Raw genomic sequence first — 27,644 nt, 5'->3', positions numbered from 1 at the left:
TATGCTTGCCTGCTGCTCCGATCTGTGTGGGGGTGGAGAGGGGAGTGGTTTTCCCCAGGAATACCCCAGAACCCTCCTTCCAAAGCTTTTGGTTTGGACAAACTAGGCAGTGCTGCACTGATAGGTGCTTTGACAAGCTACTGAACTAAACAGGAAAGCAACGAAGCCAGTTCACAACTGTGGTGTCCCATCACAGCCACCCTTCCTGTGGCTCCTGCTAGGAACCTTCTCCTCCCTATGACCCCTTGAGAGCACTAGTGAGTGACTAAGGATTGGAACTGCAGGGTTCTGTTCATAGGGTCTGGAGCTAGGGAGAGTCTGATTAGAGCCAAGTCCAATTCACCTTAAGTGGGCCGATCCTTCCCCCAATTGCAGCAACCAAGGAATCACAGAATCACAAATGTGGTTTTATTTAAGGCAGAGGTGGGGAAAGGCCATGCCCTTCCAGCCCCTCCTCCTACCCCAAGTCCTGTCCCAGGTCAGACCCTGGGCCCTGCTGAAAGGCTGACAAGGGGCTGACAGGAGGATGCCAGGGTTCTGGACTCGTACCTCAGATCAACTTTCTTTCAGCTGTACCCACACCCCGAGGATTTAGGGGCTTCTAGATCTCATCTAAAGGAAACACAGCTTTTCTGGTCCTCAAATGGGAGGTACCCATCATTCACCCCTCCACAAAGACCCTGGAGGTCTCTAGAAGAGACCGGCCCTCCCAAGTTAGGAGAAAAGCACCTGTCAGGAGGACTAGGAAAGGAATGCCAAGTACAAGGGACAGAAGGTCTCTCGAGCGAGTTTGGACAGGCGTGGCTGTGTCCTCACACGGGGTATGGGTTGTCCAGGACTGCCACTCCCGCAGCCACACCACCATCTGCATGTTCAATGGCTTTGGTTCGGAGCAGATGTCCCACGTGCTTGTTCATCACAAATTCCTTTCCCTGCCTATAGAAATGGGAGCAGGAGACACACAACTGTCAGCTAGACTCAGCCCCCAAACCCAGGACCTTCCCTGGTCCCAGCTGAGCAGTAAGTACACGGGTGACTGACTACACTCAAGAAAGTGTTAGGCCTTTAGAATCAGATTTGGGTTTGCATCCTAGCTTGGAAATTACTAGCCCTATGTCTTTGTCTTTGATTTTAAATAGGGATGGTACATCTCATTTTGCAAGATATTCATGAGGATTAAATAAAGCAGGGAAAGCACTTAGTATGATGCTAGGCTGACAATTCATGTTCTGTAGCTATAAATGTCCTGCTCTGCCTCTCTCTCAAGAAAGGCTATGGCGGCAGGAGAGCTTGTGGGAGGCAGGCAGAGACGCAGCCGGTGGTTAGAGGGGACTGTAGAGAGAAGGATCTGACATTTCTACCTTGCCCTGACCTTGGAGTGAGTCTTTTGTAGGAAATAGTACAAGGGATCAGGAATTATTAAATCACCAAGTCTTCCCCTCTTTCTCATTCTTTAGTGCTCGAATCCAAACCCAGGGCCACTCAGGTCTTCAAAGCCGCTGAGGCCCCTCTAGCTGGCCCATCTCGCCTCTCCCCAGAATCCCCAGTAGCCTAGCAACAACCCAATCTCTCTCTTCCCCGGGGTCTCCTGGTCCTGGGTTGTTTTCTCATCCATCTAGACACTACTTGAAATTTCCTTAAAGTTGCAAAACACTTCTCATCGGGCTTCATTTGGTAGCGCCATGAGGTGGGCAGGTCTAGGTCCTTGGCCGATTTACCAGACAAGGAAATGCAGCCGGGGACTGGCGTGTGGCTCCCCTCCAGGCTTTCTTTTTTTTTTTTTTTTTTTTTGTATTTTTCTGAAGCTGGAAACGGGGAGAGACAGTCAGACAGACTCCCGTATGCGCCCTACCGGGATCCACCCTGCACGCCCACCACGGGGCGATGCTCTGCCGCGACTAGAGCCACTCTAGCGCCTGGGGCAGAGGCCAAGGAGCCATCCCCAGCACCCAGGCCATCTTTGCTCCAATGGAGCCTTGGCTGCGGGAGGGGAAGAGAGAGACAGAGAGGAAGGACGGGGGGGGGGGGTGTGGAGAAGCAAATGGGCGCTTCTCCTATGTGCCCTGGCCGGAAATCGAACCCGGGTCCCCCGCACGCCAGGCCGACGCTCTACCGCTGAGCCAACCAGCCAGGGCCCCCTCCAGGCTTTCTTGATTGGCCCTCTGGTGAGGAAGAACCCCTCCCGATGGGCTCACCTGACATAGACCCCGAAGATGCCCAGCTCTGAGACACACTGGACCACTCGGGCAGGGCTGCCAGGCCGTAGCAGGCAATTCCCAAACGGCTCAGGCTCAATCTTCTCCATGAGGATGTAGGAGGCCCTCTCCTCGCTGTCTTTCAGCTGCTCCAGGGCCTGCACCATCTCCTCCCCATACAGGTTGTTACCTGCAATTCCATTGGCCAGTCACCCTGGACCCTGGGCCCACCTCTCCACCCCATGTCCCCACTTCTGGGGCCATGTGGGTAAGTCAGGAGCCTCAGTTCCTGACACCAGCTCAGTGAAGCCAAGGAAGGCTTGGCTCCCAAGGAGGGAATGTCATCTTAACAGATGAGCCCTGACTCACACAAGCAAACCCACCTTATGCCACACCATCCTACCTGTCTGTGGCTATCACTTCTCAGCCTCTCTGACCGGCTCCTGCACCTCTTAAATGTTGGGATTCCCAAGGAATTGGTCGTTTACCCTTGTTCTTTCTTTCACATACACAGTTTTCAGGAAGAGTTCTTCCAAGGCTCCATTTATATCCTATAACTTGTTAACTCCCAAATCTTGAACCCAAGTTCCCTGTTCTAGACATCGCACGGATATCCATGGGTCCCCCAAACAAGCTCAATATGCCCACACAGATTTCATTACTTCCGCCTGAACCCGCCCACCCGGGACCTTCCTAGTCCCAATCAGGCAAGAGGCATCCCTGAGTCATATTCAACTCCTCCCTCTCAGGACCTCACCCGCTCAGACATGTCTCTTCAGTCTGTACTCACACTGTCCCGCCCTAGCCCAGGCCTCTACATCGCTCTTCGAGACAACTACTGCCTCCTCCATGGTCTTTCTGCTACTAATGTCTCCCTTCCTTCCAGGACATGGTCTACCAGGACTGACACACGGATCCTGAATCAGTCGTGTGTCTCTTCCCTCCTTAAAACTCTCTAGTGATATTCCACTTCTCTTTGAAGAAAATCCAATCTCCTACATATATATATTCAACATTCTTTAGAATCAGGCCCCAAACCACCTTTTCCAGCCCAGTCCCCTGCCCCTCCCATTTCCCACACTGCTCCAGCCCCACCAACACCACTCTTCCTTGGACTAGTGCTGTACTTAACGCTGCTCCTTCTGCACGGTATGCTCTCCCCCTTTCCCACTTGGGAAACGCCTACCTATCCCTTAAGACCAAGATCAAAAACCATCTCCTCTCAGGCTGGGAGGCAGAAGTGATCCCTGCCCTCAGGAAGTTCAAACGAGGCAGGAAGACACCCAAAGTTCTGACCTGTCCCCACCCCACAATCCACCCACAGGCACTGCGGACTCAACTTGTCCACACTCTCAAGTTCCAGTTTATCAGATTCCCCTGTGCTCCACAGCACTTCACACAGGGTCTCCCGGGACACCGTCCAAGGTCAGGGCCTGTGTCAGTTGTCTCCTATTTCTCAGAGCCTGGGTCTGTGCCCATAGCAAGTGCCAGTCAGCGCTGGGGACAGTCTGCCAGCCCCTTTCCACCGAGCAGCCCCGCAGAGGGGGAGTCCACCTACCTCCACCCTCTCTCTGGGGCTTTAGCACAAACCGACTGGGAGCAGCGAGGGCCTCAGCGATGGCCCGGTCGCCTTCTTCACCCTGGCAGGAGGGGAGAAAGCAGTCACGGGCAGTTTCAGGCCAGAGAAGCAGGGCTGAGGTCCTGCTGGCTGTGCAGAGCGGTGTCAGAGGAAGAGTAGTTCAGGGGAGAACTGGAAGCCCTTTTCGGCTAGAGGCCACTATCTGGGTGTGACCCTCCCAAAAGACCCCTGCAGCAGCAAGAACAAGAGAACAAGTTTCTTCTGGCACAATTCAGGGGTGTGCGGCCTGGAAAGCAGGGACAGATGTTCCCTAACTCTTGCCATCTGCCTCAGCCTCTTCGTCTGGTTCCCATCGCCATCTTTCCCTTTGCTGAGCGAGTCTACAGTGGATCCCAGCCCTCTTCCCCAGGACTTAGGGGTTCTCACAAAGCATCAATGACCCAAGTCTAGCCCAGTGCCCACTCCGGCCACCCTAACACATTAGAGTCCAGGTCCTTGCCACCTAGGAGGCCTGCGGTGGGAGAAACAGGCTGCCCACATACCATGTCCAGTGAGTAGAGGCCAGCAAAGGTGGCCCGGAGGCGGGCCACAGCCTCAGGCTGGCCGGGAAGCACCTCCTCCAGGACGCCCACTCTGCTCAGCTGCTGCTGCACTTTCTTAGTTCCTGCCAGCTGGGTCGCAATGTCCGGGCACTTGACAGCACACGACCTCTCCAGCAGCAGGCGTGCTTCCCAGTTCTGCAGAGAGAGAGCCAGAGGAATTCTACTCTATTTCACAGCAGCCGTCCCTCAGGTGCCAGGTATCCTGCTTTCTAGCCTCACGTTCATTATCTCCCAGGTCACTGCCACACCCTTGTGAGGCAGGTACGCTCCCTCCCAGTCCGCAGGGTCCCTGCCCTCAGAGAGCTCACCGTCTAGCTCAGTGAAGCATGACTGTAATCAAAAGGGAAACGACGAAAGGTCTAAGGGTGCAGAAAAATCGATGAGGAAGTCTGAAAGGGATGGAACTCTTGCTTCCCACTGCACTCCAAATAAACTCCAAACTCTCTCCTCAACCTCATTCTGTTCCAACCCTCCACATTCTAGCCACACAGGCCTGCTGGTCCCCAAACACACACACCCCTCCCGCTTGAGGGCTTCTGCATCCACAGCTTTTCCCTCTGCCTGGAGAATTCTCCTTTTGACTTTTCCAAAGAATGCCTGGGTCTTTCTCATCCTTAAGTTGCCTCAAAGTCACGTTCTCAAACCACTCTATTTAGAGTATGTTTCCCCATAATTCTCTTTATTCACCTTTACTTTCTCCCAACTGAAAGCAAGGCTTTTCAGCCTCTCCATGCTGTAGATTAGGGCAGGGGAATGATGTAGTGGGGATGCCACTGGACTGAGAGAAAGCCTGGGGACTTCCTGTGGGTCCCCAGACCAGCCCTTGCATCTCTCCAAACCTTTGTTTCTCCATCTGTATAATGGGAGTAATGATATGCCTCACAGGGTGGTTGTTAAAAGATTCAGTGAAATAATGGATGTGGAAAGTAGTTTTGAAACTACATTATGGGGATAGCAAGATAACGTTGTATCATTACTATCATTAAGAGCGGGCAGGTGATTAAAAACTTTCTGACGCAGATAAAAGAGAGTTAAGAACTGGCAGGAAAGAACAGGTCAGGATGAGGTAGAACTGGTTTGCACCAGCTGGTACTAGCTGATTGTACCCATCTCTCCCCAGCTCTGTGTTTAGAGATGTAAATTGGGAAGCTTGAAATTGGCCATAGTGGGGAGTATTTATACTACAGAAATCAGCAAATGCTACAAATTAGGACTTTCCTTCCAGAAAAAGATGATTGTTAAAGATTACCAGCCTATCCCCAGAAACAGTGTGAATGGCTAAAGCACTGTAGATTCCTAAGGACTCAGATTCTGGAAGACAGTGTGTTTGTAAAGAGTAAGAGGTAGCAAAAGTGTACGGGACAGGATGTCCCAGCAGCAAGTCCCCTGAGGAAGTACTGAATCCAGAATTCAGGGGAAAACCCAGGTTGTTGTGACACCCGATTTGGGTCCCTGAGGAGCGACAGTAGGTCTCAGGAGGCGTTGAACAGAAAATACCAACCTGTGGATTGTACTGACTTGGCATGTAGCCATCCCGGAAGTAAACCACAGCAATTTCCTGGCCATCCCTAGAACACAGGAAGGAGAAAGCTGCCGTGCTCAATTGCAACTGAGGTGTTCAGTGGTTCAGTCTATTTCAGGGTGCATCAGAATGAGTGTGGCTACTTAGAAAGGTCACAGGGGCAACCTAAAGAGGGGTTCATTGGAACCAGTGAAAGTACATAGCCACAGCTTCCACGAAAAACATGGGGGTGTCCAGTAAGGAATGTTTTAGAATATTCCAGATCTCGAGTCAGTCCAGGAAGGCCAGAGGGAAACAAGAAGATAACTGGAATCAAATTAAGTAAATTTTTTTTATTTTTTTATTTTTCTGAAGCTGGAAACGGGGAGAGACAGTCAGACAGACTCCCGCGTGCGCCCGACTGGGATCCACCTGGCACGCCCACCAGGGGCAACGCTCTGCCCACCAGGGGGCGATGCTCTGCCCCTCCGGGGCATCGCTCTGCTGCGACCAGAGCCACTCTAGCACCTGGGGCAGAGGCCAAGGAGCCATCCCCAGCGCCCGGGCCATCTTTGCTCCAATGGAGCCTTGGCTGCGGGGGGGAAGAGAGAGACAGAGAGGAGGGGGGGGGTGGAGAAGCAAATGGGTGCTTCTCCTATGTGCCCTGGCCGGGAATCAAACCCGGGTCCCCCGCATGCCAGGCCGACATTCTACCGCTGAGCCAACCGGCCAGGGCAAAATTAAGTAGATTTTTAAAAGTTGGGCTCACCCTGGCCGGTTGGCTCAGTGGTAGAGCATTGGCTCAGTGTGTGGAAGGAATCCAAGTTCGATTCCCGGCCAGGGCACACAGGGGAAGCGCCCATCTGCTTCTCCACCCTTCCCTCTTTTCTTTCTTTCTATGTCTCCCTTCCCCTCCTGCAGCCAAGGCTCCACTGGAGCAAAGTTGGCCCGGGCACTGTGGATGGCTCTATGGTCTCTGCCTCAGGCACCAGAATGTATCAGTCCACAATGGAGCAATGGCCTAGATGGGCAGAGCATTGCCCCCTGGTGGGCATGCCAGGTGGATCCTGGTCAGGCACATGTGTGAGTCCTTCTCTATGCCTCCCACTTCTCACTTCAGAAAAATATATACAAAAAGTTGACCTCAAAATTACTGAGCAACAGAATTGTATGTCATGCTTAGAAAAATGCACATGTGTTTACACTGTTTAAAGTGGTGGAAACCAGGCTGAGATTATTTTTTTAAGTCATGTGAGTAATGTTGGAGATGCAAAATTTTGAGACTAGTTAAAATACAGACTACCTTTTGAATTCTTCCCCCCTTTTCTTTGATTTATTTAATATTTTCTGGTTTATCTGGAAAGTATATTTATGATTTAGTTGTTGTTGTTACGATAAAAGTAAATTTTGAAAATGGTGAGTGGTATTGTGAAATTCCATGGAGGTTAGTTCTAGGGATCACAGAGTTCCAGGTCTACATATGTGTGGTACGGACAATACTACCCAAAATGTGGTACTGAGGTTGCCTGGTGGTGGCCCCTGGAGGGAAGTGCAGGGCCTGGCTTAGAGTACAAGTCCAGGCCCTGAGGTCCTGCCTCAGCTCAAAGAACAGGTCCCAGATCAGACACAAAATAAGACAGCTCCTCCTCTCCCTCCCTGACTTCCCAGCCCAGTGCTCAGGCCTGACTTGACTAGTCATCAACAGGGATGAGAAACTTCGGGAGACCAAGGGCATATGAAAACCAAGGTTATTTTAAGAAGACCTTTATCTAGAATTCAGCAGCTCTAATACAGCCCTTTAGCAGCAGAAGTTGGCTAGCCTTCTCCAAAATTTCCTATAATGATAGGATATTTCAGAGTTCACCCCTTAAATTCAGAGAGAAGGAAGCAAGCTACTACGCCTCCAAGAAAGGATCATTTGGGGAAAGCGAGTAAAAGGATGAGTTTCTAAAACCAGCCCTCTACTGGATCTTTAGGGAATGCTCCCTGAACACTTACACAAACAGCTTTCGGTCTTGGTCCAAAGATCCCTTTTCAGAGACATCTTCAAACCTTCGCCGGATTACATGGATGTTCCTGGGGAAGATGGGCAAGGGGCACGAGGCGTGGATGCTCCGCTCCCAGTGGCTCTCCCCAGTCCTGGGGCCACACCTGGAGGTCTGACCTCCTTTACTTACCTGGCCAGTAGCTCATTCTCTATGGCACGCTGGTCAAATATGTTCCTTTCTTTCTCCTGAGCAATCAGTAGCACCAGAGCTCTGGGGAAAGAGCACAGGTGGCCCATGGTGGCTACAGAGCTGACCCTCCCTCCACGCCACCCCCTTCAGGAGTGACAGTGAGAACACAGCTTCCCTGAAGGAGCAGAGAGTCTCTCAACTCCGACTGCCTCAGGCACCGACACCTGAGGCTACAACACACTGTTCCCTGAAAATAGGGAACTTGAAAAAATAAAGATGTTTCTGCCCCTTCTCTAGTAGGCAGACGAAATATTGCAATGATGTCAATTTTCTACGCAAACTAAAATTCAGATTTAAAACTATCTCAATAACGCACTTCACATAATGATTCTAAAATCTTTCTGGAAGAACAAACAGGTAAGAGTACTAAAGGATATTTTTTACAGAATAATGCTGGGGGTTGGGGCTTATGACATTATTAGATTGTAAAGCATAAATGTATAAAAGAGTTTGTGATTCTTGCATGAAACATTAGAATAACTCAATGGAATCTTATAGAAACCCTCTAAATAAGGTCTTATTGTTAAGCCTCCTAACATTTGTTATATGTTAGGGCCTCCCAACATTTCTGCGATGTACACAGGGCCATTCTTGACCCTACAGTATTTTAAATTTTATTTATTTATTTATTATTTTTACAGAGAGAGAGAGTGAGTCAGAGAGAGGGATAGACAGGGACAGACAGTCAGGAATGGAGAGAGATGAGAAGCATCAATCATTAGTTTTTCATTGCGTGTTGCAACACCTTAGTTGTTCATTGATTGCTTTCTCATATGTGCCTTGACTGCGGGCCTTCAGCAGACCAAGTAACCCCTTGCTGGAGCCAGCGATTTTGGGTTCAAGCTGTTGGGCTTTTGCTCAAACCAGATGAGCTCGTGCTCAAGCTGGTGACCTCGGGGTCTCGAACCTGGGTCCTCTGCATCCCAGTCCGACGCTCTATCCACTGCACCACCGCCTGGTCAGGCTTGACCCTACAGTATTAATGGGATCACTGGAGTTCATCTGGCTTCTTACTGTTTATTCACATTTCTTTTTTTAATTGATTTTTTAACATTTAAAAACATTCTTTTAATTAAAAATTTTTTCCCCATTGACTTGAGAGAGAGGTGGGGGAAGGGAGAGAGAGAGAGAAGCATCAACTCATTGTTTCACTTAGTTGTTCCATTTAGTTGTGTACTCATTGATTGCTTCTTTTTTGTTTTGTTTTGGGGTTTTTTTGCTTTTTTTTTTTTTACAGAGGCAGAGGGATAGATAGGGACAGAGAGATAAGAAGCATCAATCATTAGTTTTTCGCTGCACATTGCGACACCTTAGTTGTTCATTGATTGCTTTCTCATATGTGCCTTGACCGCGGGCCTTCAGCATACTGAGTAACCCCTTGCTGGAGCCAGCGACCTTGGGTTCAAGCTGGTGAGCTTTGCTCAAACCAGATGAGCCCGCACTCAAGTTGGCGACCTCGAGGTCTCGAACCAGGGTCCTCAGCATCCCAGTCCAATGCTCTATCCACTGCGCCACCGCCTGGTCAGGCTGATTACTTCTTATATGTGCCCTGACCGGGGGTCAAACCCAAGAATCTGGTGCACTGGGTTGATGCTTTATCCAGTGAGCCACCAGGCCAGGGCCTATTGATTTTTTTTTTTTTTGAGAGAGAGTAAAGGAGGGAGAGAGAGAGAGAGAGAGAGAGGGAGAGAAACATCACCTTGTTGTTCCACTTATTTATGCATTCATTGCTTGATTCTTGTATGTGCCCTGACCAGGGATTGAACCTGCAACCTTGCCATACCAGGATGACGTTCTAACCAACTGAACTATCTGGCCATGGCTATTCATATGTTTCTTAAAGAAGTGGGAGCTCAAGAACTCAGGGAAAAGCTAATGCCAGAGAACTGCCTGTTTGGCTACCAACCAAGCTGCTTCAATTGTCAAAGGCAGGTTCAACCCCCAACTAGACTCTCTGCAGGGGTCCCCAAACTATGGCCCGCGGGCCACATGCAGCCCCCTGAGGCCATTTATCTGGCCCCCGCCGCCCTTCCAGAAGGGGCACCTCTTTCACTGGTGGTCAGTGAGAGGAGCACTGTATGTGGCAGCCCTCCAACGGTCTGAGGGACAGTGAACTGGCCCCCTGTGTAAAAAGTTTGGGGACCCCTGCTCTAGGGCCAACGCTTAGCAGCCCCAAACTGTTTTTGCTATAGCTGTACTGCGCTAGACCCATGGCTTTCTGCGGACTCTTGGCTGGCCAGACTTTGGCTTAGGGTTCTAAGTGGGGATTCCTGACCTCCTATACTTGGCCTCTTGTCTATTTGTCTCTGCTTCTCCCTACCTCAGCAGAACCTCTTGGACCACACTCTGCCTGATTCCTTTCCACTTAGGTGAAATACAGGCCCGAGGGTGCAGCCTCTGCTGGTCTGCCTGAAATCCCTTGAGGTAAGCTGAGCCCTGGCTTTGAGCTGGGTATCTGAGAGACAAGCTAGAAACAGTGGTCCCACAAGCCATCTTGCTCTGAGAATTACGATGGCCAATGGCCTTGCTTTTCACTTTGCAGCCTGATCTGCTCTGTTGTTTAGATGGAAAGGGGGCACCTGGCCCAGGCTGGCCCACTTCTAAGCAGAGGCAGAGGAGGGAGGCTGTAGGGTAAAGTGGAACTACATGCCCTCATGAATGATGTCAGCCTGTTTCCTGCTAAATATTCAGTCAGACTCAGAAAGTGGTTGGTCCTGTTCCTGCCTTCAGTTCTAAGCAGTCCGTCAGGACTGGAAAAGTTGTCAGCTAAGGAAGGTGAGGAGGCAGTAACATGCTGGCTGGGAGTGAGGACTGTCCTGTCCTCTGTGAGTGTCCTGTGGTATCACCTGTCCTTGGGCAAGTCAGTTTCTTCCCTTGAACCCTGATTTCCCCATCTATAAATAAGGTGTTAAATAGATCGTAGTTCCTCAACTTTTATACCAAGAACCCCCCTTTCCTGTCTCTACTCATTCTCATCACAGATACTGTATTTTCAAAGAGTTTGAATAAATGTCTAAATTGAAACTGCAATTTTCTAGGCTTCCTTTAAAATAAATTCTTACAAGGTATGAGATAATTGATGGCAATTCATCTGCTCTACACATGCTTCAGCCTCAGTTTTGCAATCCATACTAGGGAGCCGTTCCCCTCGGAGACAGAACAGCGTAGCAGAGAAAACACAGGCTGCAGAGGCAGAGAGACGTGAATTCTAAACTGCTAGCTGTGTGACTCTGGGCAAGTTATTCAACCTCTTTGAAACCCTGTTTACTCTTCTGTAAAATAAAACTACTAATGCTTAAGAGGTAGTTATTATTGCCTGACCAGGCGGTGGTGCAGTGGCTAGAGCGTTGGACTGGGATGCAGAGGACCCAGGTTCGAGACCCCGAGGTCGCCAGCTTGAGTGCGGGCTCATCTGGTTTGAGCAAAATTCCACCAGCTTGAGCCCAAGGTCGCTGCCTCCAGCAAGGGGTTACTCGGTCTGCTGAAGGCCCGCGGTCAAGGCATATATGAGAAAGCAATCAATGAACAACTAAGGTGTTGCAACGCGCAATGAAAAACTAATGATTGATGCTTCTCATCTCTCTCCATTCCTGTCTGTCTGTGTCTATCCCTCTCTCTAACTCACTCTCTGTCTCTGTAAAAAATAAATTAATTAAAAAAAGAGGTAGTTATTATTAACATTGAAAATATCACATAATGAATGATCCTTGAATTTTTTTAAAGAATTTTTCAAATCCATGATTTTGTTTAATTCTCACAACCACCCTTTTAGGTATTATCCTACCCTCATTTTACAAATAAAGAGACTGATGCTTCAAGAAAAAAATAGACTGGCCCTAGCCGGTTGGCTCAGTGGTAGAGCGTCGGCCTGGCGTGCAGGAGTCCCGGGTTTGATTCCCCGCTAGGGCACACAGGAGAAGCGCCCATCTGCTTCTCCACCCCTCCCCCTCTCCTTCCTCTCTGTCTCTCTCTTCCCCTCCTGCAGCTGAGGCTCCATTGGAGCAAAGATGGCCCAGGCGCTGAGGATGGCTCTGTGGCCTCTGCCTCAGGTGCTAGAGTTGCTCTGATTGCGGCAGAGTGGCAGAGCGCAGCCCCAGATGGGCAGAGCATCGCCCCCTGGTGGGCATGCCGGGTGGATCCCGGTCGGGAGCATATGGGAGTCTGTCTGACTGCCTCCCCGTTTCCAGCTTCGGAAAAATGGAAAAAAAAGAAAAAAGAAAAAATAGACTTAGCAAAGATCATGTGCTATCTGATCTCAACATGAGGGAAGCCGGTCCTGCCTCAGAGGCCCCATGGCTCCTATACCCAGCACCTGATTTTGGGTACACAAGTCTCTCTCCGTGTTATCTACAGCCTGGAGAAACGTCTGCAGCACTGGGCCATCAGGCGTTCCCCAGCTGATCCATCTCCTGGCTTCGCTTCTTTTTTATTTATTTATTAATTATATTTATTTATTTTTTTAATTTTTTTTCATTTTTCTGAAGCTGGAAACGGGGAGGCAGTCAGACAGACTCCCGCATGCGCCCAACCGGGATCCACCCGGGATGCCCACCAGGGGGCGATGTTCTGCCCATCTGGGGCATCGCTCTGCTGCAACCAGAGCCATTCTAGCGCCTGAGGCAGAGGCCAAGGAGCCATCCCCAGCGCCCGTACCATCTTTTTTTTTTTTTCTTCTTTAAAGTATTTTTTTTTTATTTTATTTATTCATTTTTAGAGAAGAGAGAGAGAAAGACAGAGAGGGAGAGAGAGAGAGAGAGAGGTGGGGAGGAGCTGGAAGCATCAACTCCCATATGTGCCTTGACCAGGCAAGCCCAGGGTTTCGAACCGGCGACCTCAGCATTTCCAGGTCGACGCTTTATCCACTGCGCCACCACAGGTCAGGCCCCGTACCATCTTTGCTCCAATGGAGCCTCGGCTGCGGGAGGGGAAGAGAGAGACAGAGAGGAAGGAGAGGGGGAGGGGTGGAGAAGCAGATGGGCGCTTCTCCTGTGTGCCCTGGCCAGGAATCGAACCCGGGACTCCTGCACGCCAGGCCGACGCTCTACCGCTGAGCCAACCGGCCAGGGCCCTGGCTTCGCTTCTTAAAATACAACCTAGCCAAGAGTTCTACTTGACATTTTCATTTGGTGATTTTTTTTTTTTTTGAGAGAGAGAGGAAGGGAGAGCGGTGAGGGGGCAAGGAAGGAAAAGTGAAAGGGAGAGGGTGAGGAAAAGGGGGAAAGAGAGAGAGGGAGAGAGAGGAGAGGAGATTCTCATTGTTCCACTTAGTCGTGCCTTTGATTGCTTCTCATATGTGCCCTGATTGGGACTCAAACTGGGCTGGAACCTGCCACCCTGGCCTTGAGCCGGTGACCCTGGGATCGAACTAGCAACCTTGGAGCTCCAGGAAGATGCTCTATTCACTGCACCACCGGCCAGGGCTCTGAGGACTTCTAAATGCTCAGAGTCTGAGGTTTGCTGGGTCCTAGTGAGGCTGAACAAGCCCAGAGAGGCTCTCTTGGAGGCATCAGGTAATTACGAATGCAGGTTCTGAAGGGAGGTGGGCTCTGGGCTCCACCAGCTCACCACTTGACTTGGAACAGTTCACTTAACTTCTCTGAACCTCACTTTCTTCATCTGCAAAATGGGGGAGAGGAAGAGCGCCATGGAGTGTTTGATATGAGGATTCAATGGAATCTTGTAGGCGAGGTGCCCGGCGCTAAGTTATGGCACCAGTGAGCTCATGCAGGGTTAATTATTAATGCTGTGTTAACACTGCAGTAACCCTTACTACTGTGGCCTCTCACTTATCCAGAAGTCACTTACCTAGCATATTCACACTTTTGGAACATGGGTGAGAAATAAGAACAAAGCAAAAACTGCCTCAAAGCAGTTAAAACAGACACTCTAAGATCCCTAAATCAAAGCTTATGCATTTACTCTTCAAAGAGGCCCTCACACTCATTAGACACGATCAGAACAACCCTAGTCATTTGCTTCCCGGAACCACAGCAACCTGGACAGGAGGTCCAGGGGTGGGAGCGGAGGAGCCCAAGGTCAAGCGCACTGTCAGCAGAGAGAAAGAAAGAAAACTATGAAGGAAAGGAATGAGAGCTTAGTCCTGGCCGGACAGCTCGGCTGGCATCGTCCCGCAGTGCAGAGGAATGAGATCTCCAAGCCTAAGAGCTGGGGCCATGACGCGGGCGGACAGCCTCGCAGCCTTTCTAACTCGAGGCAGCACCTCTGCATTACGTCAACAAGCAATCACTGACAGTCAGACGATGACCTCCAGCCTGCTTGAGAAGATTAAATTAGAGTCAGCATCTTATATTTAGGAAGGAAGCCCAAAACTCCATTAAAATTATTCTGGCCCTTAAAAGTGTTAAGCTTTTCTATTCCCAGAATGATTGGCTCATTCCCTAAGGATGTCAGGCAAAGCAGAAGGTGCTGCACCCATGAGTGCTGACTCTAAAGCAGGGTTCTTCTGCCCCTTTTCCTGCCCCTTACTTGGCTGAGCCGTAGAGCTCCCAGGCTTTGGCGATCCCCAGGGCCAGTCCCTTGCTGGGATTATTGGAGAGGATCTTCGCAGCTTCTTTGGTCTTACCCAGAACATTGAGGACATGTCTGTTGGAGAAAGATGTCTGTTCAGTAACTGGATGGACCTGAAAGACCCCCCTGACTATGAAGACTCACAGACACTTATAGGAGCATCACTTTCAGTATCAGCTGAGCATTAAAACACATCATTATATTCCTATAGGACCCATCTTAGGCTAGAAGGTGCTGGACTGCCCTAACCTTGGCTCCTGGTGCACAGGCACAAAGGAGCCCTGAGACCTTGTGTTTCCACTCTAGCCCAGTCTCCCAACGAGCTGGAACCCCTTTCCCTGAGCCCAGGTGCTATCTGGAATCCTGCTGTAGACCACCTGGAATTACAGCAACCTGGAACATCACTGCTGGCTAGAAGCAGATGCTATTAGGGCCCAGCCCTCAGATGGGAAGCCTCTGCATCCCTCTCTGCCTTGGATTCTGGACTTCTTTCAGGCCCTCAAACATATGAATTCTTTCTTACCTCAGGGCCCTCACAGGCACTCTTCCCTCTGCCTGGAATACTAACTTGTACAATGAGAGAGTAAGACTAGATGAACCGTAAGGTCCTGTCTCTACTTGAAATACCAAGACCTTGTACTCTCATTGATCGATGTCACCCCATTAAATTTAATTTCTAAAAGAAAAAAGAGAAATACCAAGTCCTAATTACAAGTGGAAAGCAGGCTACTAGAGGGGGGGGGGGCAGGGGGACAACACACGGTCCAGGCCCGAAAGGCACAGTCAGAGCTGGAGAGCTGGAGATCCCTGTCCCCACCTGTGGTTGAGGGCTCAGCAGGCTATCACCCACTGGTGTGCCCAGGACTGCCCAAAGGACCTACCGGTGCACAGCTGGGGTCCGGGAGGCCAGGCCCCCAAAGCTGGCGGAGATGGTGTTGATTTCGATCTGTTTCAGGGCTGGGTAGCCAGCTGCGCTGTGCTGGAACATGTAGTCTGAGCGATTCAGGCCCAGGAACACGGTCTGTGGGGACAACGGAAGGCTGAGGACATGTGCCCAGGGGCCAAGTCTGAGGGCCTGGCCACGGAGTAGACAGGTGCCATGGACACTACACAGAGACAGAGGTGCTGGCTAACACTCCCGAACACAATGGAATCGTTGTTTTGGTCATCCCAGGGTTGGCCAATGATGTACAAACCCAGCAGGAACCGATGAGAAGTAGATGCCCAAGTTCAGGACCTGGGCCAAACTCTTCTGGTAAAAAAAACAGGTGGGGGAGGGGCAGGTCCCAGACTGGGGTGGAGTAGGGAATGGCTTACCTGGGCAATGCCCTCTTTCAGGACTCGCTTGTGGATGTCGAAGAGACGAGCAGTAAAGGTGTCCCTTTTGATGGTGCTGGGGGAGGAAGCGACATTTTCTAGGTTACGTGGAACCTTCAAGGTCAAGGAGTTCCATGCCTGTCCACTGATTTCTGAATCCTCTCTGGGTTCTACTGGCCCAAACCTGCATACCCACTAGAGAACAGTGGTTTAGAATCGAGCTCTAGAGCCAGAAAACCTGGGTTCAAATCCCAGCTCTATCAGATACTAGGAGGCAGCCTTAGGGAATCATTTTACCTCTCTGTGTCTGTTTGCTCAACCGGAAAACGGAGAGGAAAACTTTTATCAGAGTTGTAGTAAAGAGTCAGTAAGATATTACATGTACAGGACTGAATACAGTGTCTGGTCCCAAGCATACCTCACACACAGCATGTGATATAACCATTCTCTACTTAAATGGCTCTGTTGGTTGTAAGCTTTCTGACTGTCCTAACGTTAACTCTCTCATTTCCCGTATACTCCGGGACCTGCCGGGACAAGTCGTCCCCTCTTCCATGGCAGTCCTCAGAGATGAGGAGACGGCTGTTATGCCCTGTGCCCCACTAGCAGTTTTCTGACTCAAGCAGAATATACTATTTTTTCCTTCAACCAATCCTTTTCTGATGTGACTTCCTCAGGAAAGCCTTCCCTGTCTGGGCCAGGCCCCCGTGCTCAGTGCTTTCATAGCACTGGGGACCTCTCCTCTATAGCACTGATTGCAGTTCCACTTTTCCATGGTCTCTGCTACTTGACTGTGTAAACCACAGGAAGGTGCAGACCTTGTCTGTGCTGCCTCATCCTCATGGCCGTGTGCTGCTGTGACTTATGGTGGGAGCTCATACAGTATGGTTTTCCGGAGCCTCAGGGAGAGGCGCCCAAGGGTAACTAAGGCCACACTTGTTATCTCTCAGGGTGGTCTCTGCACGCCCGCTCAGGCCTGACTGGCAGCTGGCCTTGTCACAGGGACCGCACCGAGCCCCAGCAGCACAGGCCTCACTCTCTCACAGGGTTTCCCAGCCCTTGGATTTGGAGTCGAGCCCCCAGCTTCCGCCTCCGGGAAAGTTGAGACACATTTTTCCTCTTCCAAACCCAGACTCTAGGGGGCTGTTCTCACAGATGTGCTCCTGTGGCTCTTCTCCTCACACACTGGGGGGCTGTGTGTATTTCAGAGAGGGGAATAGGGGTTGCAGAGACCGGCTGCAGGGAAAGTCTCCTACATAACTGCATCTTAAGGGTAAAGGTCGTAAGTCAGACTGCTCATATTTCCTACAGTCCAGAATCAGAGGTACAAAAGCCAGTCCCATCCCAAGAAACGTGGGTGGTAGTGTTTGTACATTCATGACTCATTGTGTTTTTAGCGCCAAGTCAATTTTCAAAACTTTTTTTTTTTCTATTTTTCCAAAGTGAGAAGGGGGAGGCAGTCAGACAGACTCCTGCGTGCACCAGACTGGGATCTACCCAGCATGTCCACCAGGAGGCATGCCTACCAGGAGTGTTAGCCAGCACCTCTGTCTCTGTGTAGTGTCCATGGCACCTGTCTACTCCATGGAGGTGGAGGCCATGGAGCCATCCTCAGGGCCTGGGCCAACTTTGCTCCATTGGAGCCTTGGCTGCAGGAGAGGAAGAGAGATATAGAGAGGAAGGAGAGGGGGAAGGGTGGAGAAGCAGATGGGCTCTTCTCCTGTGTGCCCTGACTGGAAATTGAACCTGGGTCTTCCGCATGCTAGGCTGACGCTCTACTGCTGAGCCAACTGGCGAGGGCCAAACTTCTTATCATTATGATTCCTTGTCATATTCACCTCCACACCAATGAACACATTTGTTAAAGAGTTTGTTTCTAACCAAATAACTGTTTGCTTTTGAAAAATTAATCAGACATGCAATTACATATATATGTTGAGTCTTGGAGTGTGTGTGTGTGTGTGTGTGTATACACACATATATATTTATATATTTTTAATTATAATTTAATTCTAAAATAAAAAATGTAATTCAGTAATTTCCATTGCCCGAGGGCCTGAAGGGGGGAGATCAAGGGAAAAGAGACAGAAAGGGGTGGTGGGTTATGCCATTTCGGGTGTTCTGTATCCTCGATGCCCAGTCTGTGCCCCATCCCACCCAGAGGGGAGAGGCCTTCAAGCAACAAGAAAGGGAGACTACTTAGAATTAGTAGGAAATCCGACTTTAAACCTAATAACCTCACTCGCCCTGTTTTCTCTAGAATCAAAGTGACCTTTTCTAATCCCAAATGAGAATTTAAGTCTTCCAAGAAGGGGGTCACAAATCAGAGAATTACAGAATGTCAGTGTTGAAAGGGATCTTAGGTTTAGGCCAACTTCCCCATTCTTTTTATTTTTTAATTTTTTTTTTTTTTTTTTTTTTTTTTTTTTTTTTTTTTTTTTTTTACAGAGACAGAGTGAGTCAGAGAGAGGGATAGACAGGGACAGAAAGACAGGAATGGAGAGAGATGAGAAGCATCAATCATTAGTTTTTTCATTGGCGTTGCAACACCTTAGTTGTTCATTGATTGCTTTCTCATATGTGCCTTGACCGCGGGCCTTCAGCAGACCGAGTAAATCCTTGCTGGAGGCAGCAACCTTGGGTTCAAGCTGGTGGGCTTTTCCTCAAACCAGATGAGCCCGCACTCAAGCTGGCAACCTCGGGGTCTCGAACCCGGGTCCTCTGCATCCCAGTCCAGCGCTCTATCCACTGCACCACCGCCTGGTCAGGCTATTTTTTAATTTTTTTTTTTTTTCATTTTTCTGAAGCTGGAAACAGGGAGAGACAGTCAGACAGACTCCCGCATGCGCCCGACCGGGATCCACCCGGCCCGCCCACCAGGGGCGGTGCTCTGCCCCCCAGGGGGCGATGCTCTGCCCATCCTGGGCGTCGCCATATTGCGACCAGAGCCACTCTAGCGCCTGAGGCAGAGGCCACAGAGCCATGCCCAGCGCCCGGGCCATCTCTGCTCCAATGGAGCCTTGGCTGCGGGAGGGGAAGAGAGAGACAGAGAGGAAAGCGCGGCGGAGGGGTGGAGAAGCAAATGGGCGCTTCTCCTGTGTGCCCTGGCCGGGAATCGAACCCGGGTCCTCCGCACGCTAGGCCGACGCTCTACCGCTGAGCCAACCGGCCAGGGCTTTTAATTTTTTTTACAGAGACAAGAGAGAGAGTCAGAGAGAGGGATAGACAGGGACAGACAGACAGGGACAGAGAGATGAGAAGCATCAATCATTAGTTTTTTGTTGTGCATTGCAACACCTTAGTTGTTCATTGATTGCTTTCTTATATGTGCCTTGACCACGGGCCTTCAGCAGACCGAGTAACCCCTTGCTCGAGCCAGCGACCTTGGGTCCAAACTGGTGAGCTTTTGCTCAAACCAGATGAGCCTGCACTCAAGCCAGCAACCTCGGGGTCTCGAACCTGGGTCCTTCCGCATCCCAGTTTGATGCTCTATCCACTGTGCCACCTCCTGGTCAGGCCCAACCTCCCCATTCTACAGATGAAGAAATTGAGGTGCAGAGAAAGAAACAGACTTGCTTGAAATCATGTGTATTTTTAATTAAGTAGTAGAGCCAGGAGTAGAAGCCAGCTCTCCTGACTTCTATTCTACTTCTGTTTGTTTCTCCTGGGGTGTACTTGTCCCCCGCTCCAGCAAGTCAGATGCCAGAGCAACACTTCCTGGCTCCCCAGTCTTCCAGTCCCTTGGTTCTAGCAATTCCTGGCCCCTCAGTACCTGGAGAGAGTTTGCTCCAGGAAGGCGGCATTCTGGCTGACAGCGTCCACCAGCAGGTTGAAGTCCATTTGCACAGCATAGGCCTGCTCCACCAGGGGCCCGGGGACCAGGGAGGGGAAGAGTGTGAACGGGGCATAGCTTACCACCTGAGAGAGGAGAGAGCGGGCAGGGATGGAACACCTGTGAACAAGCAGAGCTCTGGTTTACAAACCAAGCAACGATACTCCTAAAATGTAGGGGCACACCTTCCTCGGAATCAGCCTACCTTTGGTGACAGCCATTCTCATTCTCTTGGCCCTGAGCAGACACTGAGTCCGGACTCTCTACCAGGTCCCTACCTGGGTTCTGAGCACACAGAGACAAAAGTAATGTCTTTTTTTTTTTTTTTAATTTTTTATTTATTTATTCATTTTAGAGAGGAGAGGGAGAGAGAGAGGAGAAACAGAGAGAGAGAAGGGGGGGGAGCTGGAAGCATCAACTCCCATATGTGCCTTGACCAAGCAAGCCCAGGGTTTCGAACCGGCGACCTCAGCATTTCCAGGTCGACGCTTTATCCACTGCACCACCACAGATCAGGTCAAAAGTAATGTCTTGGTAAAAAGGATGGTGGCAGCTCTTTAGTTGCTAATCTGGACAGTCACAAGGAGGACGTCAAGTTAAAAAAAAGTAAAGCACAGAAGAGCTTGTCTGGGTGCTTCTTTGTGTAAAAGTGGGAAAAAGGAACTTATACATATTTTCTCTTTATAAGCTATCTGAAAAACTAAACAGGAATAAATGTTTTCTTTATAAAACACGGGTTACTTTCAGGGCAGGAAAACGGGGTAGGAAGGGGGAAAGGGAGAGTTAAGCTGTAAACTCTTATATCCTTTAAATTTCAAAGCAAGGAAATCTCTTACCTAGTCAAAATAAAAAAGTTAAAAAAAATGGTTTTTGTTTTTTTTTGTTTTGGGGGATTTTTTTTGTATTTTTCTGAAGCTGGAAAAGGGGAGGCAGTCAGACAGACTCCCACATGCGCCCGACCGGGATCCACCCGGCACGCCCACTAGGGGGCAATGCTCTGCCCATCCGGGGCGTCGCTCTGTCGCGACCAGAGCCACTCTAGCGCCTGGGGCAGAGGCCATGGAGCCATCCCCAGCGCCCGGGCCATCTTTTGCTCCAATGGAGCCTCGGCTGTGGGAGGGGAAGAGAGAGACAGAGAGGAAGGAGAGGGGGAGGGGTGGGGAAGCAAATGGGCGCCTCTCCTGTGTGCCCTGGCCGGGAATTGAACCAGACTTCCGCATGCCAGGCCGACGCTCTACCACTGAGCCAACCGGCCAGGGCCAAAAAAGTTTTAAAAATTGTTTTTTAATTTATTGATTTGAGAGAGAGAGGAAGGAAAAGAGAGAGCAAGAGAGACAGGAACATTGATCTGTTCTTGTATGTGGCCTGACCGGGGATCGAACTGGCAACCCCTGCACATTGGGACAATGCTTTAACCAACCGAGCTATCCTTTTTTAAAGGATGAGATGTTTTGTTTTTTAAGATGTGGTTTGTACTCAGCAGTTCTATTTTTATGTATCAACTGTACAGAAACACTCATATAGGTGCCCAAACAGGCATGTACAGGGGATTCCCTGTAGTGCTCTTTGTAGTCATAAAACATCAGAAATCACCTAAATAGCCAACAGTAGAAGAAAGTTAAACTGTGACTCATCCATACCCGGAAGCTGATCCTAATGGAGGAAGTTAAAAAGAGTTCCAAGACAGATTGTTAAATAAAAAACAAACAAAAACATATGACAAAATAATATGTACGATCCAACTTGTTTTTTTAAAAAACCACCTATTTCTTTTTTTTTTTTTAATTTTTTTCTTTTTTATTTATTCATTTTAGAGAGGAGAGAGAGAGAGAGAGAGGACAGAGAGACAGGGGGGAGGAACTGCAAGCATCAACTCCCATATGTGCCTGAAGAAGCAAGCCCAGGGTTTTGAACCGGCGACCTCAGCATTTCCAGGTTGACGCTTTATCCACTGCGCCACCACAGGTCAGGCCAAAACCACCTATTTCTTTATGTACATATATATGTATATAAATGCACAGAGAAAGACCTGGAAGGATGTACTGTAAACCAATTGCAGAGAAGGTAGGGTGATTAAGAGGTTCCTAAAAAATAATAGCACACTGAGTAAAGTGCTTCACATGAATTACTTTCTAATTCTCTCACCAACTTGATGAGGTTGGTGAGAGAATTATTATCCTTTTTAATTTTATTATTTGTTTAATTATTTTTGTATTTTTCCTAAGTGAGAAGTGGGAAGGGAGACAGACTACTGCATGTGCCCGACAGGGATCCACCCTACATGCCCACCAGGGGGCGATGCTCTGCCCATCTGAGGCATTGCTCCGTTGCAACCAGAGCCATTGCAGCACCTGAGGCAGAGGCCACGGAGCCATCCTCAGTGCCCGGGCCAACTTTGCTTCATTGGAGCCTTAGCTGTAGGAAGGGAAGAGAGAGATAGAGAGGAAGGAGAGGGGGAAGGGTGGAGAAGCAGATGGGCGCTTCTCCTGTGTGCCCTGACCAGGAATCAAACCTGGGACTTCCACACACTGGGCCGACGCCCTACCACTCGGCCAGGGCCTATTATCTTTTTTTTTTTTTTTTTTACAGAGACAGAGAGAGAGTCAGAGAGAGGGATAGACAGGGACAGACAGGAACGGAGAGATGAGAAGCATCAATCATTAGTTTTTCATTGCGCTTTGCAACACCTTAATTGTTCATTGACTGCCTTCTCATAAGTGCCTTGACCGCGGGCCTTTAGCAGACCGAGTAACCCCTTGCTCGAGCCAGTGACTTTGGGCTCAAGCTGGTGAGCTTTTGCTCAAACCAGATGAGGCCTCACTCAAGCTGGCGACCTCAGGGTCTAGAACCTGGGTCTTCCGCATCCCAGTCCGACGCTCTATCCACTGCGCCACCGCCCGGTCAGGCCCTATTATCTTTTTTTTTTTTTTTTTTATTTATTTATTTTTTATTTATTTTTTTTATTTATTCATTTTAGAGAGGAGAGAGAGAGAGAGACAGATAGAGAGACAGAGAGAGAGAGAGGAGAGAGAGACAGGGGGGAGGAGCTGGAAGCATCAACTCCCATATGTGCCTTGACCAGGCAAGCCCAGGGTTTCGAACCGGCGACCTCAGCATTTCCAGGTCGACGCTTTATCCACTGCGCCACCACAGGTCAGGCCCTATTATCTTTTTTAATATTTGAAGGAACTGCAGCTGAGAGAGCTAAGTAACTTGCCTAAGTTACACATCAAACCCCAGACTTAAATTCATATAGTGCTTTTTACTTGACATACTTCTAGAGATTAATTTTATCTGTACTTTTTTTTTTTTTTAAGATTTTTAAAAAAAATTTATTCATTATAGAGAGGGGAGAGAGAATGAGAGAGTGAGAGAGAGAGAGAGAGAGAGAGAGAGAAGGGGGAGGCGCAGGAAACATCAACTCTCATATGTGCTTTGACTAGGCAAGCCCAGGGTTTTGAACCGGCAACCTCAGCGTTTCCAGGTTGACGCTTTATCCACTGCGCCACCACAGGTCAGGCTAGAGATTAATTTTAGTTATTCAAAAATAAACAAATAAAGCAAAAATGTGATCTCTGACTCAAAGCAGTTGCTCCCAGCCTAGCAGAGCCACAGAGTAGGCAGAGGGACCCAGAGCAGTGTGATCTGGGGGGATGCTTACATCTGAGGAGCCAGGCTCCTGTGAGGTCCTCAGCAACACTCCCTCAGCCAGGGCCCTGTCCACCGCCTGCCGCGCCAGCTCCTCCAGCTGCTGCTCATCCTGCAAGAGGCTTCCCCAGCTGTTAGCCATCCAAACCTACAATGGAAGGAGAGGGGAGGTCGTGGTGACAGGTAGCTGGGGGCCAGCCACCACTGAAACTGGCAGTGCAGCACAGGGAAGGCAACACTGGCTGTCAGCTGTTATCAACTCACAGCAAGGAAGCAAGGTTCAGAGAGGTGAAATGACTTGCCCAAAGTAATGACTGGAAAAACTTGGACTTGAACCCAAGCCTCTGGACCCCCAGCTCAATGTATTTCATTGGAGAAAGAGGCACTAACGTCATCATGTGGTTGGGGAAAGTTCCTTCCTCTCCCAAGCTGTGGATTCTCTGCCTGTGAAACACGGGGAATAGGGTAGACCAGTGGTTTCTAAACCTGGCTGAATAGTCGGGGGCGGGGTTGGGAGAGAATACAAATTCCTTGGCCCCACTCAGAGATTCTGATTCAAGAAGTCTTTGGGGAGGGAGAGGCTGGAACTCTGTATTTTTTTATTTTTTTTATTTTTTTGCATTTTTCTGAAGCTGGAAACAGGGAGAGACAGTCAGACAGACTCTCGCATGCGCCCGACCGGGATCCACCCGGCACGCCCACCATGGGGCGATGCTCTGCCCACCAGGGGACGATGCTCTGCCCATCCTGGGCGTTGCCATGTTGCGACCAGAGCCACTCTAGCGCCTGAGGCAGAGGCCACAGAGCCATCCCCAGCACCCGGGCCATCTTTGCTCCAATGGAGCCTTGGCTGCGGGAGGGGAAGAGACAGAGAGGAAAGCGCGGCGGAGGGGTGGAGAAGCAAATGGGCGCTTCTCCTGTGTGCCCTGGCCGGGAATCGAACCCGGGTCCTCCGCACGCTAGGCCGACGCTCTACCGCTGAGCCAACCGGCCAGGGCAGAACTCTGTATTTTTAACAAGTTTTCCTGGGATGGGAATCACTGTAATAGATTATAATTTCCCTTCTAGCCTCAATAACCCATGTCAGCAGATCTCGAATAATTTACGTGGGGGTGGAGAGGTGAAATGGGGACCTTTGTGAAATACTATGAAATGCAGATAAGGTGGATTCATTTTGCAGCAGGCCCCAGGGGTTTAAGAACTGGATACAAATCTGGAAACACCAGTTGTCAGTCAAGTAAGTTTGTAAATATGATGTATATGTTTAGTTGCTTATAGTTTGCATTGGGTGTGGGAGACAGGCTGTAAACTGACAAGGTTCTTATAGCCTAAGGGTTAGTTTTAAGACTAAACCTTTCCCACCCTTTTAATACTAAGATCTTTTCAAAACTAAGCTTTTCCCCACACCCTTGACTGTTGCATGATGTGGGGTGGTGCACTCTTATGAGGAATCCTATTTATGCCTAAGATAAGTGGGTTTGTATCAGATACTTCCTTATTTGTATATTGGCTTAAAGGCTTTAATTTCTACACTATAAAATAAGGCAGACTGCAGGCAATTTCTCTCAGATCCTGTCATCAGCATTGCAGAGGAGAAGCAGCCAAGATGGTGGAGTGCTGAAGAAGCCAGTTTGTGCAGAGAGGAGATGGGGAACAGAGGTGAATAAGACTGGTGAGGTAGAAACCTTTGATTCTAGGAATACTCAGATGAGTCAGTGGCTTTAGGAGCCCTGAATGGAAAGGGAAGTGTTTTCCCACTGTGTGTATTTCTTGCCGCCGGGTGCAAGCTAGGATTAATGGTAATGGCCCACCAGTTCTTTTTTTTTTTTTTTTTTTCCTGAAGCTGGAAATGGGGAGAGACAGTCAGACAGCTCCCACATGCGCCCCACCCGGATCCACCCGGCACGCCCACCAGGGGGGCAACGCTACGCCCACCAGGGGGGCAACGCTCTGCCCACCAGGGGGCGATGCTCTGCCCCTTCGGGGCATCGCTCTGTTGAGACCAGAGCCACTCTAGCACCTGGGGCAGAGGCCAAGGAGCCATCCCCAGTGACCGGGCCATCTTTGCTCCAATGGAGCCTCGCTGCAGGAGGGGAAGAGAGAGACAGAGAGGAAGGAGAGAGGGAGGGGTGGAGAAGCAAATGGGCGCTTCTCCTATGTGCCCTGGCCGGGAATTGAACCCGGGACTTCTGCACGCCAGGCTGACGCTCTACCACTTAGCCAACCGGCCAGGGCCCAGTTCTTGGCTCTTTTGTTTCATTACCATCTGTCCGAATCTAATGCAACCCTGCATGGGCCAGGCAGCTGTGATGGTGGCCGTGGCTACTGGCTTTACACCTTTACACCAGTCATTAATTTTGTTCTTCCCTACTGTCATTTGATTTTAGGAACAAAACACAGCTGCCCAGTTCAGTGGTCCAGGAAGAGGGCTAAAAAATGACAAGTAACTTCTATCACATTCAGCTCCATGCCTCTCTCCCCATGAAAGGGTTGCTGCTAGACCAATTATGAAAGTCTGCCAGCCTCAGCACAGAGTTTTGAAAGAATGAGCACGAGATAAGGGCAGTCATAGTAAAGAACAAAGCTCTGAGGTCAGTCTGACCGGGGTTTGGGTCCATAATAATAGTACTTCCTTTAAAAATAAGGTCGCTGTGTGGATTAAATAAGAAAAATCTATGTGCAGTTCCTTAGCATTTGGATCTGTTTACATGGAAGCTCCTTTTTTTTGGCTGTACCCACTTTACAGGCGGGAGACTTGTCAGAGGTCACACAGCAGTCTTGTGGCAGAGAACCTATGACTCAGACATTAGAGCAATGGAGTCCTCCATTAGCCCCCATCTCTGCACCTCTGGGATTCCAATGTCTCTGACTGCTGTTGGGCTTTTGTTTAGTTGGCAAACACTGACTGGCCTGTAAATGCCAGGCCCTTGACTAGGTACTGAAGACACAGAGAAAGATAAGGAATAAAAGTAATCACCATGGAAAGTGCTGATTGGGTCCTTTGTTTTCCTCATTCTAGTCTCAACCAGTTTTGTGGCTTTACTTCTATTTTGCTGATGCCCCTCAGATCTCTTCCTTTACAGCAGTGCTTTGCTGACCTTCAAACTAGAATGTCCAACCGCTTATTGGGAGTCCTCAGAGAACCAGGGTAGAATTTGTTGTCTCCCCAAAGACCTGCTCCTCTTCTGATGAACCCTACCCAGGCACTCAAGCCTTGTACATACTTCTCCTATGTTCCATTCTTCCCAACTCCTGTGGAGTCTATCTAAATATACAGCCTGTTGAATCCCTTGGTTTCCCTCCATCTCCACTGTTAGAAGCTCCACTGAACAGGAGCCCCTGGGCACTAAACAGATTCAGAGTGAGCTATCTTCAGTAACGAGAAAACACGGGCCTCTTTCTCCCTTCCGGGTCTTGGCACGTGCCATTTTCTCTCTTTGGAACCACTCCCCACCACTCCTAACCAGGTTCATGACTTCGTTTTAGAAGCCAACCCTGTTGTCTCCACCCAGGGCGTCTACAGCCCATTTCATTTCCCTGCATCGTGTCTGTCTTGATCAGTTCTCTACCTCCAGCACCTACTACTGTATTCACTGAATGTGAAATGACTAATTGATGAATGAATAACAGACTAGGATTAGATCACCAACAGCCATAAAACGCCCACACAGAAATCAGGTAGGACTTCATCCCGAGGGCGAGGCCAGTGCCTGTGTGGTGCCGGGGCAACAGCATGGTCTCCTGCCCAGGTCTGCACCACTTCAAGGGCTTGCTCGCTCCCACCCTGGACAAACTTTGGTCCTAATAGTTCCCACTTTTCTTTTTTTTTTAACTCGGTCTCTAATCTCACCAACACCTTGTCCCGACAGCGGCCTCATGTTAAATCAGGAGATCTGAAAAATCTGAGAGCAACACGCACCAGCCCAACCCCCTCACTGGCCACCAATGTCCGGGTTCCTGCCATTGAGTTCGCTCGGCAAGATCCCCTGGCCTCCAGGGTTCCAATCACTGGCTAGTTCCTCCCTCACGTCCTTCCTCCAGAGGAAGCATGACCCTTGCCGGCCACCGTCGCGGGAACCCACTTACTTGGTCTCGGTGCTGCTGCGCACTGATCTTCTGATCCCAGGCCCCTGAGTGGAGCCGTTACCTGAGGCTCAGGGGGCGGGGCGCCATGCGACCCAATGCGCTTGCGCGGGCCGCTCAGC

The 27,644-nt window shown here is 49.8% G+C and overlaps 1 protein-coding gene across 1 annotated transcript; it reads right to left on the bottom strand.

Annotated features, from left to right (window-relative positions):
- Positions 1-387: 387 nt before the first annotated feature.
- Positions 388-27,644, bottom strand: GSS (glutathione synthetase). The gene is made up of 13 exons (XM_066235790.1): positions 27,526-27,644; positions 23,453-23,587; positions 19,732-19,877; positions 15,960-16,035; positions 15,524-15,663; positions 14,601-14,717; positions 8,055-8,135; positions 7,876-7,953; positions 5,878-5,944; positions 4,317-4,511; positions 3,754-3,835; positions 2,196-2,385; positions 388-936 (listed from the first exon to the last, which is right to left on the bottom strand). Exons 2-13 carry the CDS (start codon positions 23,579-23,581, stop codon positions 813-815), a joined length of 1,425 nt encoding a protein of 474 aa, XP_066091887.1. The 5' UTR covers positions 23,582-23,587; positions 27,526-27,644; the 3' UTR covers positions 388-812.

Source organism: Saccopteryx bilineata, chromosome 6 (genome assembly GCF_036850765.1).
Source record: "Saccopteryx bilineata isolate mSacBil1 chromosome 6, mSacBil1_pri_phased_curated, whole genome shotgun sequence".
NCBI classification, from domain to species: Eukaryota; Metazoa; Chordata; class Mammalia; order Chiroptera; family Emballonuridae; genus Saccopteryx; species Saccopteryx bilineata.
Note: the sequence above shows the minus strand (reverse complement) of the source record. Positions and strands in the feature narration are given on the sequence as shown.